General features: G+C 38.8%; 1 protein-coding gene across 5 annotated transcripts in view; it reads left to right on the top strand.

Annotated features, from left to right (window-relative positions):
* BBS7 (Bardet-Biedl syndrome 7) overlaps positions 1-15,442 on the top strand; it is a 90,920-nt gene that overhangs the window by 36,374 nt on the left and 39,104 nt on the right. For all 5 annotated transcript variants that reach the window (XM_037830574.1, XM_037830576.1, XM_037830575.1 and 2 more), the window contains exon 8: positions 3,272-3,402. In XM_037830574.1, coding sequence (XP_037686502.1) covers positions 3,272-3,402 — 131 coding nt within the window. The remainder of the gene's footprint in view (positions 1-3,271; positions 3,403-15,442) is intronic.

The raw sequence follows: 15,442 nt of genomic DNA, 5'->3' as shown, positions 1-15,442 counted from the left end.
GATGGGTCTCTTGTATGCAACATATTGATGGTTCATTTTTTTTTTATCCATTCTGCGAATCTATATCTTTTAATTGGGGAGTTTAATCCATTTACATTCAACGTTATAACCATGAAGGCATTTCTTGAATTGGCCATGTTACCCTTTGGTTTATGTTTGCCATATTTTTCCCTCTCTCTATTAATATCCTTTATTGTACCCATACCGAATCTCTTTAGTACTGAACCTTTCTCCAAGTCTCTCTGTCCTTTCTTTGTTTCTCTGTCTGTAGGGCTCCCTTGAGTATCTCCAGTAGGGCAGGTCTCTTGTTAGCAAATTCTCTCAGCATTTGTTTGTCTGTGAAAAATTTAAGCTCTCCCTCAAATTTGAAGGAGAGCTTTGCTGGATAAAGTATTCTTGGCTGGAAATTTTTCTCACTCTGAATTTTAAATATATCGTGCCACTGCCTTCACGCCTGCATGGTGGCTGCTGAGTAGTCACTACTTAGTCTTATGCTGTTTCCTTTGTATGTGGTGAATTGCTTTTCTCTTGCTGCTTTCAGAACTTGCTCCTTCTCTTCTGTGTTTGACAGTGTGATCAGTATATGTCTCGGAGTGGGTTTATTTGGGTTTATTCTATTTGGAGTTCACTGAGCATTTATGATTTGTGTATTTATGTTGTTTAGAAGATTTGGGAAGTTTTCCCCAACAATTCCTTTGAATACTCTTCCTAGACCTTTACCCTTTTCTTCCCCTTCTGGGACACCAATGAGTCTTATATTCGGACGTTTCATATTATCTATCATATCCCTGAGGTCCATTTCGATTTTTTCAATTTTTTTCCCCATTCTTTCTTTTATGCTTTCATTTTCATTCTGTCATCTTCCAGGTCACTGATTCGTTGTTCATCTTCCTCTAGTCTTGTACTATGAGTGCCCAGAATCTTTTTAATTTGGTCAACAGTTTCTTTAATTTCCATAAGATCATCCATTTTTTTATTTAGTCTTGTAATGTCTTCTTTATGCTCTTCTAGAGTCTTCTTGATTTCCTTTATATCCCGTCCTATGGTCTCATTGTTCATCTTTAGTTCTTTGAGTAGCTGCTCTAGGTGCTGTGTCTCTTCTGGTGTTTTGATTTGGGTGCTTGGGCTTGGGTTATCCATATCGTCTGTTTTTTTCATATGCTTTATAATTTTCTGTTGTTTTTGGCCTCGTGGTAGTTGCTGAACTTGATAGGGTTCTTTTAGGGTTTGTAGACCTATTGAAGTCCTTATCTCTAATTTATCAGATCTACAGCTTCGTGGAGTACACTTTCTCTAACTAACCAGCAGGTGGCGTCCACGAGCCACCTGTTCTCCACAAGCCAGTTCTCCCCTGCTTAGCCTTTTTGGTGAGTGGGGGAGTGAGTCTTGTGGGGCCCAATTGGTGTACCAAGCTTGCGTGTGTAGTTGGTGTTGCCTGCCCCGTATGTGGGGCGTGTTTCTGGGCAGTCGGGGAGGGGGGGTGGCCCTAACAATCAAATCTCCCTGATGATCCTAGAGTTTTAAAGCTGCTGCAGTAGTCTAATCCTTCAGTTCAGTCGTGCCACAGTTTGTCTCTGCCACTGACCCACAAGTCCTTGGTATTGGCGTATGGCTCCTGAGACTTGCAAGTGGGCCCCTCTTCCAGGCTGTGCACCCCGGGTCCTCTGTTGAGGGATGACTGTGCTATGTCACAGGTGAGTGCCGTCCCCCCAGGGCAGTTCTGGGCTGCTGGGCTGTGTAGGGAGGCTCCCAGTCTGCTGAAATGATGGCTGAATGGGGCTTTGTTAATTCACACTGCTCCACCTTCCCAACTCTGGGATAATCAGCTGAGGTTGCAGGGAAGGCTAATGTCCACGCCCAGTTTTGTGGTGTGTGCCTGTTATTTGAAGCACTTCCATCACACTGGGTTGTCTGGGGCAGCTCTGGGCTATGGGGCTGGCGATGGGCAGGAGTGTTTCCTGTCCACCAGGATGGTGGCTGTGAGCGGACACCCCCCTTTTCTTGGGAAGTTGTGGTGTTTAGTGAATTTTCTCAGCCACTGGATTATTGCCTTTTGTCTCAGAGCTCTCTTAGTTCTGCTCTTGACTTGACGTGCCCAAATTGCAATTCTTTGAAGCTTTCTGTATTGGGCTTCTTAGAGTAATTGTTTTAGAAAAAGAAAAAAAGATTAAAAAAAAAAAAAAAAAAAAAAGGGCCCTTCTCAGAGATCTAATGGGTTATTGAAATGCTAATAGACAAAGCAACCGGGGCCATTAAGGAAAGGTCCACAGGGCAGAGAGATCAGCTTTTCTTCGGGATTTGCATATGCGCCTCAAGGCCTGAGCTCCGCCCTTCCCCTTTCTGTGTTCACCAGAACTCCAAAAATCCTCTGCTTTTATTTTGGAGTTTTTCGTGTTGTTTTTTTTCTATGCCTGTCTCCTCTCTGCTGGGCTGGCTGCTCTCAGATTCTCTGGTGTCTGGTCTCAGTCTATCTATGGTTGGAGTATGGATCAGTAGAATGAGTGTCCGATAAGGGCTGCCACTGCAGTTCTCCCTTCTCCTTCCCGGAGCTGGCAGCCCCTCCTCCCACGGGACTGAGCCTGGCAGGGAGGGGCGCGGGTCCCCTGGCCACAAAAACTTATAGATTTCGCTGATCTCAGCAGTTCGACATTTTCATGAGTGTTGTATGAAGTATGCCCAAAGACAGATTGCTCTGTGGTGTCCAGTCCACGCAGTTCCTGGCTTTCTACCTACTTTCCTGGAGGAGTAACTAAAACTTACAGCTCACCAGTCTGCCATCTTGCCCCGCCTCCACGCTAATAGGTTTTATATGGGGAAAGAAAAAGAGAGGAATAAAAGAGGAAGCCTAGATTTTGGCATTGTGCAACTGGGTGGTGCCATTTACTGAGCTGGGAAAAGACTGGGGAAAGATCAGTGTTGAATGAGTGCTGGTAAAGAGGGGAATGCAGAGTTTTGTTTGGGGTATGAAAAGTTTGAAATGCCAGATAGCTGTCTAAGAGAAGATGGTGAATAAGCCCTTGGATCTATGAGTCTGAAGATCTGGGGAAAAGCAGGGCTGGGGCTGTAAACTTAAGAGCCATGGCCATATGGATTATATTTAAAGTCTTGGAAATACATGAATGTGGATGGAAAAGAGAAGTGTGTCTACACTCAAAGGTTGTTTATTTTTCCCGTTCTTATTTGGTATATACTTTTTTTCATTCTTTTGTGGTACATAGTTAACTATGATTATTAGTTTTATTAATAACTTATCACATCTTCTTTTTTAAAGGTATTTTGTGTGTTGACAGCTTTGACATTGTGGGTGATGGAGTTAAAGATTTGCTTGTTGGGAGAGATGATGGTACGGTGGAAGTGTATAGTTTTGATAATGCATATGAGCCTGCTCTACGATTTGATCAGGTACGTTCATTAAAAAAGACTGTGTGCTTTAAAAGAGTTTATTAATCATCCAGTAATTATGGAGATGACTATGATGGTTTGGATTTTATTAAATGAAGACATTAAAATCTTGTGTCTGCTTTAAAATATTGCTGCTTTTGATGTTATCAAAATCTCCTGTATTGTGTCATAGACTACTTTTGTGTTTGAATAACAGACTAATGCATTCAAGATGAACAATAGATTACTTTTTAAATTATGTTTTAAATACTATTATATATTTCCAAAGTATTGAATATTTTCCCTTAGTTTCTATAGTGCGTAATAACACACTGCAGGTGTAACATCTATATGTTTGGGTAAGTAAATGAGACTGTGCTGTTATAAATTATAAGATTCTAAGAATAAACTTCCTATTGTTAGAATGATGTTGTTTTGGTTTCTTAGCTACCAAAACAAATACCACACCACAGTTTGCCTTAAACATCAGGAATTTATTGGCTCACAGTTTTGAAACTAGAAGCCCAAAACCGAGGCGTCAGTAAGGCAGTTCTTTCTCCCTGAAGACTGTGGTGTTCTGAGCTTGCTGCAGGTGACTGTTGACAGCTTTTCTGTCACATGGCAGTGCACATAGTAGCATCTTCTTTCTTTTCCGGGTTCTGTTGACTTCCAACTTCTGGCTATCCCAGTGGTTGACTTTCACTCTGGTTATAAAGGACGCCAGTAATCTGGATTAAAGCCCAATCTGATTCAGCTGGGCCACACCTTACCAGAAGTAACTTCTTGAAGAGATCTTATTTACAGTGGGTCCACACCCGCAGGACCAGGGATCGGCACCTGAACATGTGTTTTGGGGAGGACATGATTCAATCCCCAACAAATATCAACCCTGGTAATGACGTCGCATTTCCCTCTTCTACTAGTGCTGGCACTAAGAAATCTTATCTTTCCACTATTTTTCTTATGTCTAATGACAGAGGTATAGTTTTCAGGTTATACAAAGGCTGAGAATACTCTGCCTCATCTTGAATCCATGTTGTCACTTTCTGTTGTTTTCCTAATGAGAAGACCTCTTATCTGGCACAGTCTAGACTAGTAGTTAGTTGGTTAATCAAAACAATTAGTTAAAGGGTGAATCATAAAAAGAGAATATAAGCATCTTGTTTTAGCTTAAACCTATAAATATCTATTCATTTGCCAACATTTTGGGGTATGACCAAGATCGTTTTTGGTGAGTTTGATTGCCCTGACTGGCATTCCATGTTGTTTTTTTACATAAGCATTTGCGTACTATTTTGTATACGAGTTCTGGCTTTATAATTATATGACTGATTTTTCAGATGTATAATTTGAATCTTATGGCTACAGATTTTGGCAACAATATATTTAAATTACATAAGATTAAAAACATTTCATGAAAATGTTCTATTGGCAAAAATGTATAGAAATTAGCATTTTATTATTTTCATTACTTTTTCTGAGTACATTAGGTTAATGTAATGTGAAAGTGTAAAAGTTATAATTAATACTCACTTGATAAGCCACTCACAAAATGAGAATGTGTGTGACTCTATCGACTGGGTAACATATCCTGCAAGTCAGGTGGCCTTCCAGCATTTTGCTTTCAGTAAATTAAAGGAGGACCTAATTGAATTGTCAGAAAACATTTTTGGTGGTAGGTCAGTTGGTGTTATTTGATATTTAACTGTGAAGGTATTCACACAATCAAGTGAACTTTCTATAACAAAATTTCTTTTATTCCCATTTACATCTTTAGGTGACTAAGATTGGTCAGTGCTTATAGCTATAAAAGTTAAAAATAGAAATAGAACTGATATTGAACCCAGTCTCATTCAGCAAAAAGTAACGTTTATCCAGGATACCTGAATAATAAGAAGGAAATTAAAAAATTCCATTCATCTCATGGGATTAATTTCCAATAGAATTTTGCTTTTTATAATTATTATTTAGTAAACCTTTTATATTTGTCTTAATCAATTAGATAACCCTAATAATCACAATGATAGAAATTTCTAATGCTTAGAACTTTATGATTGCAGAAGTTAAAAATTTGTTTATATTGTTTTGGTTGAAGAGAAGTATAAAAAGTATAAAAGAATTTCAAGCATATGAGTATATTATATTAAGTTAAAATTATGTGGGGAAGTGAAATAAAAATCCAAGGAGAAAAAGGAACGATGTAAAATTTCCAACTGTTAAAGAACTTGTTTTCTGCATTTTTTAAATGGATGATTGTGTGTAACAATTTGTCCAAAATTACATTCTTTGTAGCTATTTAAAGTTGTGATAAAAAAATTTCGAGTCATTCAAAAAATGTACAGGGAAATACATTTTTTGTGTTTTTTTTTTTTTTGTTTTTATGTGACCTTTTTTTTTTGTGTGGGTTTTTTTTTTAAATTGTGATTGTTCACATACCATACAATTATCCAAAGATCCAAAGTGTGCAATCAGTTGCCCCCAGTACCATCATACAGCTGTGCATCCATCACCACAATTAATTTTTTTTCAATTTTTAGAACATTTTCATTACTCCAGAAAAGAAATAAAGACAAAGAAGGAAAAAAAAAAAAAGAAAAGGAAACTCACATCCTCCCATATCCCTAACCAATCCCCCTCCATTGTTGACTTGTAGTATTGGTGTAGTACATTTGTTACTGTTTATGAAAGAACGTTGAAATACTACTAACTGTAGTATATAGCCTGAAATAGGTATATATATTTTAACTGTATACCCCTCTATTAATAACTTCTAGTTGTAGTGTCATCATTTGTTCTGGTTCATGAAAGAGATTTCTAATATTTGTACAGTTAATCTCAGACATTGCCCACCACAGGTTTACTGTTTTATACATTCCCATCTTTCAACCTCCTCCTTTCTTTCTGTTGAGAAAAATGACACTGAGCTTCCCCTTTCCACCACATTCACACACCATTCAGCACTGTTAGTTATTCTCACAACGTGCTACTATCACCTCTGTTCATTTCCAAATACTTAAGTTCATCCTAGTTGAACGATCTGCTCATACTAAGCAACCACTCCCCATTCTTTAGCCTCGTTCTATATCTTGGTAACTTATATTTCATGTCTATGAGTTTACATATTATAATTAGTACCTATCAGTGAGACCCTGCAATATTTGTCCTTATGCATCTGGCTGATTTCACTCAGTATATTGCCCTCCAGATTTCATCATCAACCCATTTTTTTTAAGATAGTTTTTTTCATGCACCATACATTCCATCCTAAGTAAATAATCGATAGTTCCCTGTATAGTCACATATTTATGTGTTCACCACCCTCACCACTATCTATAAAAGGACATCTACATTTCTTCCACAAAGCAGGAGGGAGAGTCAAAGAAGGTAGAGAGGCAAAAGAAAAGGAAAAAAGAAAGATAGAAACAAACAAACAGAAAAACATGACAGCTAGGAAGCAGCAAAAGGAAAGATAACCTTAGATCAAAGTAGAATAAAGAGTCAGACAACACCACCAACGCCAAGAGTCTCACACCCCTCCACTATGCCTCCCTCTTATCTGCATTTACCTTGGTATATTGCCTTTGTTACATTAAAGGAAGCATAATACAATGATTCTGTTAATTATAATCTCTAGTTTATGTTGATTGTATTTTTCCCCCAATACCTCTCTATTTTTAATACCTTGCAAGGATGACATTCGTTTGTTCTCCCTTGTGAAAAAACATATGTGTACATTTTATCACAATTGTTGAACACTGTAGGTTTCACTGTCTCAGTTTTTATCTTTCCTCTTTTCTTCTGGTGTCCTACAAGCTCCTCACCTTCCTCTTTCAACCATATTCATAGTTATCTTTGTTCAGTGTACTTAACATTGCTGTGCTACCATCACCCAAAATTGTGTTCCAAACCTCTCACTCCTGTCTTTTTCTATCAGTCTGTAGTGCTACCTTTAGTATTTCCTGTAGGGCAGGTATCTTGTTCACAAACACTCTCATTGTCTGTTTGTCAGAGAATGTTTTGAACTCCCCTCATATTTGAAGGACAGTTTTGCCAGATATAGGATTCTTGGTTGGCGGTTTTTCTCTTTCGGTTTCTTAAATGTGTCACACCACTTCCTTCTTGCCTTCATGGTTTCTACTGAGAAATCCACACATAGTCTTATCAAACGTCCTTCATATGTGATGGATCACTTTTCTCTTGCTGCTTTCAGGATTCTCTCTTTGTCTTTGATGTTTGATAATCTGATTATTAAGTGTCTTGGCGTAGGCCTATTCAGATCTATTCTGTTTGGAATATGCTGTGCTTCTTGGATCTGTAATTTTATGTCTTTCATAAGAGATGGGAAATTTTCATTGATTATTTCCTCTATTATTGCTTCTGCCCCTTTTCCGTTCTCCTTCTGGGACACCAATGATACATACGTTCTTATATTTCATTTCATCCTTAAGTTCCTGGAGCCGTTGCTCATACTTTTCCATTCTTTTCCCTATCTGTTCTTTTGTGTGTAGGCTTTCAGGTGCCTTGTTCTCCAGTTCCTGAGTGTTTTCTTCTGCCTCTTGAGATCTGCTTTTGTATGTTTCCATTGTGTCTTTTGTCTCTTGTGTTTTGCCTTTCATTTCTGTAGATTCTGCCGGTTGTTTTTTCAAACTTTCGATTTCTGCCTTATGTACACCCAGTATTTTTATAGCCTTTATCTCTGCTGCCATATTTTCTCTAAACTTTTTGAATTGATTTAGTATTAGTTGTTTATATTCCTGTATCTCAGTTGAAATGTAAGTTTGTTCCTTTGACTGAGCCATTAACTTCATTTTTCTTAGTGTAAGTTGTAGTTTTTTGTTGTTTAGGCATCTGGCCTCCTTGGCCACCCCAATCAGGTTTTCCCAGATGAGAACAAGCTCAGGTCCCAGAAGGAGGAAATTTTCAGTATCCGGTTTCCCTGATGCTGTGTCTTAGAGGATTGATGCACCCTGTGCTTTTCTGCCCAGCAGGTGGCGCCTCTCAGCCTATCACTCCAGACTGGTGTAAGGAGGTGTGGCCCGCGGCTTGCCTTCCCCAGGCTCTGGGGTCTGGCCCTGAACAGAAGGCGGGCAGTAGAGCTGGGCCCCACCTCTTTTCTCTTGGGAAGCTATGCCCCCTAGAGAGAGGTCATTTGCATATCAATAGATCCTTTGTTTCTCTGACTCCGCTATCTCCACCCTTGTCTGGGTCAGAGTGCTGCAAGCTTAAAATGACTGAGGCTTTCTCTACTGCAGAGCACTGCGAGCTGAAAACAGTTGAGGCTTTCACCACTGAGCCACCCCGGTTGACAGAGAGAGAAAGAAACAGAAAGCCCCTTTTCAGGGTCAGTCTTTGGTGCCCAGATTGACCCATTGGCCAGATAGCACCCAATCCTTTGGGCTCCCCAACCTGAGACAGATAACGTCCCCTGACTCTCCAAGGTCAGTCATCTCCAAAAGCCTCTGTCTACTTGTTGGGGATTCGCAGTCTATATTGAGTAGTTAGCATTAAAATCCCAGCTGGGCTGAGGTATATTCGCTTATTTAGGGAGTGCTGCTCTCTAGCACCACCAGGCTTCCATGAGGGAGGGGCTCTCAGCTCTCAGCTTGGGTCCTTAGTTTTTACTTACAGATTTTATGCTGCGATCTTGGGCATTCCTCCCAATTCAGGTTGGTATATGATAAATGGACGGTCATGTTTTCTCCCAGCTGTTATTCCAGGTTACTTACTTGTTGTTCCTGCTGTTTATTAATTGTTCCATGGGGACTAACTAGCTTCTACTCCTCTCTATGCCACCATCTTAGCTCCTCCCTTTTTATTTGTTTTTAAGAATTACTTTAGTGAAAGCATGAACAAAAAATTTTGATAATTCTAGTATATATAGGATCAATTGGGACACTTGTTAAAAATGCAGATATTACACCCCACCTGAGAACATGACTTTGTATAAGTTCGGAATCAAACCTTTGCTACTTGCATCTCTTAGGTAATTAGCCTTAGGAACAAATGATAGCGTAATTTGCACAATACCTCAGGGTTTGCCTATTATAGGGATGGTGAGTTGTTGATTCTTCCTTTGACGCTGCTGTCCATTCCCTCCACCCTCTTCTTTAAAACCAGGGTTCTCAGCTTTGCTAGGTAAGAATTACCTAATAGAGTTTTTCAGACTGCTAGCCAAAACCCATTAGTGAATTGCCAACAGCATTATTTTAATGAAATAGAATAGTTTAGAATATCAGAGTCCAACACAACCTTTTTTAAATGCAATTTTATGGAAATTTATTCACATACCATACAGTCATCCAAAGTGTACAACACTGTTTACCGTATCATCATGTAGTTGTGCATTCATCACCGTAATCAATTTTTGAACATCTTTATTACTCCAAAAAATAAAGATAAGAATAAGAATAAAAAGGAAAGTTAAAAAGAACACCCAAAACATCCCATACCCCTCAAACCCCCCTATTATTCATTTACTTTTTGTTCCCATTTTTTGTACTCATTTTTCCATACACTGGGTAAAGTGAATATGAGCCATAATCACACGATCACACCATGTAAGCTATATAGTTATACGATCGTCTTCAGGCATCAAGGATACTGGATTGCAGTTCAACAGTTTCATGTATCTCCTTCTAGCTATTCTAATAAACTAAAAACTAAAAAAGGATGTCTGTATAATGCATAAGCGTTCCCTCCAGAATGACCTCTCAACTCCATTTTAAATCTCTCAGCCACTGAAACTTTGTTTCATTTCCCTTCTCACTTTTGATCCAGAAGGCTTTCTCAATCCTTTGATGCTGGGTCCAGGCTTATCCCTGGTAGTCATGTCCCATATTGCCAGGGAGATTTACACTGCTGGGAGTCATGTCCCACGTAGGGGGAAAAGCAGTGAGTTTACCTGCTGAGTTGGCTTAGTGAGAGAGGCCACATCTGAGTAACAAAAGAGGTTCTCTGGGGGTGACTTTCAGGCACAATTAAGTAGGCTTAGCCTCTCTTTTGCAGTAACGGGCTTCATAAGGGCAAACCCAAAGATTGAGGGCTTGGCTTACTAAACTGGTAGTCCCCAGTACTTGTGAGAATATCAGGAATTCCCCAGCTGGGGAAGTTTAGTATTTCCACATATTTCCCGAGTCTCTCAAGGGGGTTTTACAAATACTTTTTATTCTTTGCCCAAATTGCTCTGGGATATATCAGGGCTTCATGCTAACCTGTACAAACCAACCAGATCTCACTCCCTAGTTGAGGTTCCCTGTAATTATGGTGTTTGAGTAAACTGATCATACAAGTTAAATTATATAGTGTGCTATAGAAAATATAGATTTTGCACCAAATAAACATCTCTGCCTTTTGTCCACACAGAAGCCGAAGTTTTAAAACAGAGGTAATATCAGCCTCTACCCTTTGGTCTTATCTACCCCATTCTCAACAAAGTCCATTTTGTTCATATCTCCAATTGAAGTCTAATCTTTTCAGCCTCTTTAACAATTGCTGCAAGGGGCAATGCCAGCACTCACAGCCACTGAACTCTGGCTCTGAATCCCAGGTGCCACACAGACCCCTAAAGCTCCAGGGACCAATCAGGTCACACACAAACAGCTCAGAATTTAGAAATGACTGTTTAAACTCATGAATAGATGTGAATACTATAAGAGCTTACAATCCAGGGACCTTTACGTAGCCTTCCCCTGATAACCCATGCTCCCAGATTCAATTCTCAGAGTTTGCACATTTTTGTTAGTCCATATTAGTGAGGCACTATAATGTTTATCTTTTCATTTCTGACTTATTTCACTCAACCTACTGTCCTCAAAGTCCATTCACCTAGTTGCATACCTCACAACTTCATTCCTTCTTGTCACCACTTAGTATTCCATTGTGTGTGTACACCACAGTTCACCATTTGGTTTATCAGTCCATGTACCCTTAGGCCACCACCATCCATTGCAAATCGTGAATACTGCCACTACAAACACCAGTGTGCAAACGTCCACTCTTGTCCCTGCTCTCAGTTCCTCAAGTATACAACCAATAACAGGGTTGCAGGACCATATGGCAACCCCATACTCAGCTTCTTGTGGAACTACCACACTGCCCTCCAGATGGGCTGCACCATTCTACTTTCCCACCAACAGTGAATAGGTACATCCCTCTCTCCACATTTTCTCCAGCAGTTGTATCCCTCTGTTTATTTTTTAAAGTTTCATTCATACACCATGAAACCCATCCTAAGTAAACAATCAGTGATTCCCAGAGTAATCAGATCGTTATGCATTTACCACCACAATCTATATGAGGACATTTCCGTTTCTTCTGCAATGAAAGAGGAAGAGGAGAGAAAAGCAGAATAAAAAAAGATAGAAGAAGCAAATAAAATAAAATACAATGAAAAGGTCATACAACACCACCACCAAGAATCTCATACCACTCCCTTATATCCCCCTCTTCTAGACATTTAGCTTTGGCATATTGCCTTTGTTACAATTAATGGAAGCATATTACAATGTTACTGCTAACTATAGACTCTAGTTTGCATTGAATGTATTTTTTTCCCTGTATCACCCAATTTTCACCACCTTGCAATGTGACATTCATTTGTTCTCCCTCATATAAAAACGTTTTTACATTAGTACACTTAATCACCATTACTGATCACTCTAGATTTCATTAAGTTATGCAGTTCCAGTCTTTATCCTCTATCTCTTTTTCTGGTATCATACATGCCCCTAGCCTTCCTCTTTCACCCATATTCACACTCATCTTTGTTCAGAGTACTTACAATATTGTTCTACCATCACACATTATTGTGCTATCTATTTCTGGATCTATACAATCAATCCTCTTAAACATTCTCCTTCAGCATCGAATGGCTGATCTCTACCTTCTTTTTATCTCCTGATAACCTGTGTTCTCAACTTTAACTTTCAAGTTTCACTCATTAATGTTAGTTCATATTAGTGAGACTATACAGTATTTGTCCTGTTGTTTCTGGCTAATTTAACTCAATATATTTGTCTACTGTCTACCATTTTGTCTTTTGGATTTTATATGCACGTCTTATTTTATTTTTATTTTATTCTCTCTCGCTTTTTACTCTTACTGGTAGTCTTCATTTCTACACTCTTCTTCAAACCTCTCTCTCCTGTCTTTTCCTATCTGCCTGTAGTGCTCCCTTTAGTATTTCTCGTAGAGGATGTATGTTGTTCAGAAACTCTCTCAGTGTCTGTTTGTCTGAAAATATTTTAAACTGTCCCTCATTTTTTTAAATTCAATTTTATTGGGATATATTCACATACCATACAGTCATCTATGGTGTACAATCAGCTGTTCACAGTACCATTATTTGATTGTGCATTTGTCACCACAATTTTTGAACATTTTCCTTACTTCACAAAAGAATAAAAATAAGAATAAAAAATAAAAGTAAAAAAGAACACCCAAATCATTCCATCCCACCCTATTTTTCATTTAGTTTTTGTTGTCCCTCATTTATTTATTTTTATTTATTTATTTATTTTTTCCTTTTTAATTTTTATTGGGGTTGTTCAGATACCATACAATTATCCAAAGATCCAAAGTGTGCAATCGGTTGCCTCTGATACCCTCATATAGCTGTGCATCCATCACCACACTTAATTTTTGTTCAATTTTTAGAACCTTTTCATTACTCCAGACAAGAAATAAAGTGAAAGATGTAAAAAGAAAAGGACACTCGAATCCTCCCATATCCCTAACCAACCCCCCTCAGTTGTTGACTCATAGTGTTGGTATAGTACCTTTGTTACTGTTTATGAAAGAATGTTGAGATACTACTAACTGTAGTATATAGTTTGCAGTAGGTATATATTTCTTCCCTATATGCCCCTCTATTATTAACTTCTAATTATATTGTCATACATTTGTTCTGGTTCATGGAAGAGACTTCTAATATTTGTACAGTTAATCATGGACATTGCCCACCATAGGATTCAGTTTTATACATTCCCATCTTTTGACCTCCAACTTTCCTTCTGGTGATATACATGACTCTGAGCTTCCCCTTTCCTCCTCATTCATGCACCATTTGGCACTGTTAGTTATTCTCACATCTTGCTACCGACACCTCTGTTCATTTCCAAACATTTAAGTTCATCCTAGTTGAACATTCTGCTCGTATTAAGCAACCGCTCCCTATTCTGAAGCCTCGTCCTATATCTTGGTACCTTATGTTTCATGTCTATGAGTTTACATATTATAATTAGTTCCTATCACTGAGACCCTGCAATAGTTGTCCTTGTGTGTCTGGCTTATTTCACTCAGTATATGGCCCTCGAGGTTTTGTCATCAACCCATTTTTTTTTTTTTTAAGATGGTTTTGTTCACACACCATACATTCCATTCTAAGTAAGCAATCGATGGTTCTCTGTATGGTCATATATTTATGTGTTCACCACCTTCACCACTATCTATATAGAGGCATCTACATTTCTTCTACAAGGCAGGAGGGAGAGTCAAAGAAGGTAGAGAGGCAAAAGCAAGAGGGAAAAAAATGACAGCTAGGAAGCAGCAAAAGGAAAAATAACCTTAAATACCCTTAAATCAAAGTAGAGTGAAGAGTCAGACAACACCACCAATGTCAAGTGTCTAACATGCCTCCCCATCCCCCCCTCTTATCTGCTTTTACCTTGGTATATTGCCTTTCTTACATTAAAGGAAGCATAATACAATGATTCTGTTAGTTACAGTCTCTAGTTTACGTTGATTGTACCCCTCCCAATGCCTCCCCATTTTTAACACCTTGCAAGGTTGACGTTTGCTTGTTCTCCCTCGTAAAAGAACATATTTGTACATTTTATCACAATTGTTGAACACTCTAGATTTCACCAAGTTACACAGACCCATTCTTTCTCTTTCCTCCTTTCTTCTGGTGTCTTGCATGCTCCCAACCTTCCTCTCTCAACCGTATTCATAGTTATCTTTGTTCAGTGTAGTTACATTGCTGTGCTACCATCTCCCAAAATTGTGTGCCAAACCGCACAATACTGTCTTCTTCTATCACTCTGTAGTGCTCCCTTTAGTATTTCCTGTAGGTTGGGTGTCTTGTTCACAAAGTCTCTCTTGTCTGTCAGAAAATATTTTGAGCTCTCCCTCATATTTGAAGGACAGCTTTACTGGATATAGGATTCTTGGTTGGCAGTTTTTCTCTTTCAGTATCTTTAATATATCACACCACTTCCTTCTTGCCTCCATGGTTTCTGCTGAGAGATCCGCACATAGTCTTATTAAGCTTCCTTTGTATGTGATGGATTGCTTTTCTCTTGCTGCTTTCAGGATTCTCTCTTTGTCTTTGATGTTTGGTAATCTGATTATTAAGTGTCTTGGTGCCTATTCATATCTCTTCTGTTTGGAGTACGCTGCACTTCTTGGATCTGTAATTTTATGTCTTTCATAAGAGATGGGAAATTTTCATTGATTATTTCCTCTATTATTGCTTCTGCCCCTTTTCCCTTCTCTTCTCCTTCTGGGACACCAATGATATGTACGTTCTTGTACTTTGTTTCATCCTTAAGTTCCTGGAGCCGTTGCTCATATTTTTTCATTCTTTTCTCCATCTGCTCCTTTGCATGTAGGCTTTCAGGTGTTTTGTTCTCCAGTTCCTGAGTGTTTTCTTCTTCCTCTTGAGATCTGCTGTTGTATGTTTCCATTGTGTCTTTCATCTCTTGTGTTGTGCCTTCCATTTCCATAGATTCTACTAGTTGTTTTTTTGTACTTTCGATTTCTGCCTTATGTATGCCCAGTGTTTCCTTTACAGCCTCTATCTCTTTTGCAATATCTTCTCTAAACTTTTTGAATTGATTTAGCATTAGTTGTTTAAATTCCTGTCTCTCAGTTGAAGTGTACGTTTGTTCCTTTGACTGGGCCATAGCTTCGTTTTTCTTAGTGTAGGTTGTAGTTTTCTGTTGTCTAGGCATGTGACCTCCTAGGCCACCCCAATCAGGTTTTCCCAGACAAGAGCAGGCTCAGGTCACAGAAGGAGGAAATATTCAGTATCCGGTTTCCCTGATGGTTTTTCTTAGAGGAT

Source organism: Choloepus didactylus, chromosome 3 (assembly GCF_015220235.1).
Source record: "Choloepus didactylus isolate mChoDid1 chromosome 3, mChoDid1.pri, whole genome shotgun sequence".
NCBI lineage: Eukaryota > Metazoa > Chordata > Mammalia > Pilosa > Megalonychidae > Choloepus > Choloepus didactylus.
This window is presented reverse-complemented; position numbering and strand designations above follow the sequence as displayed.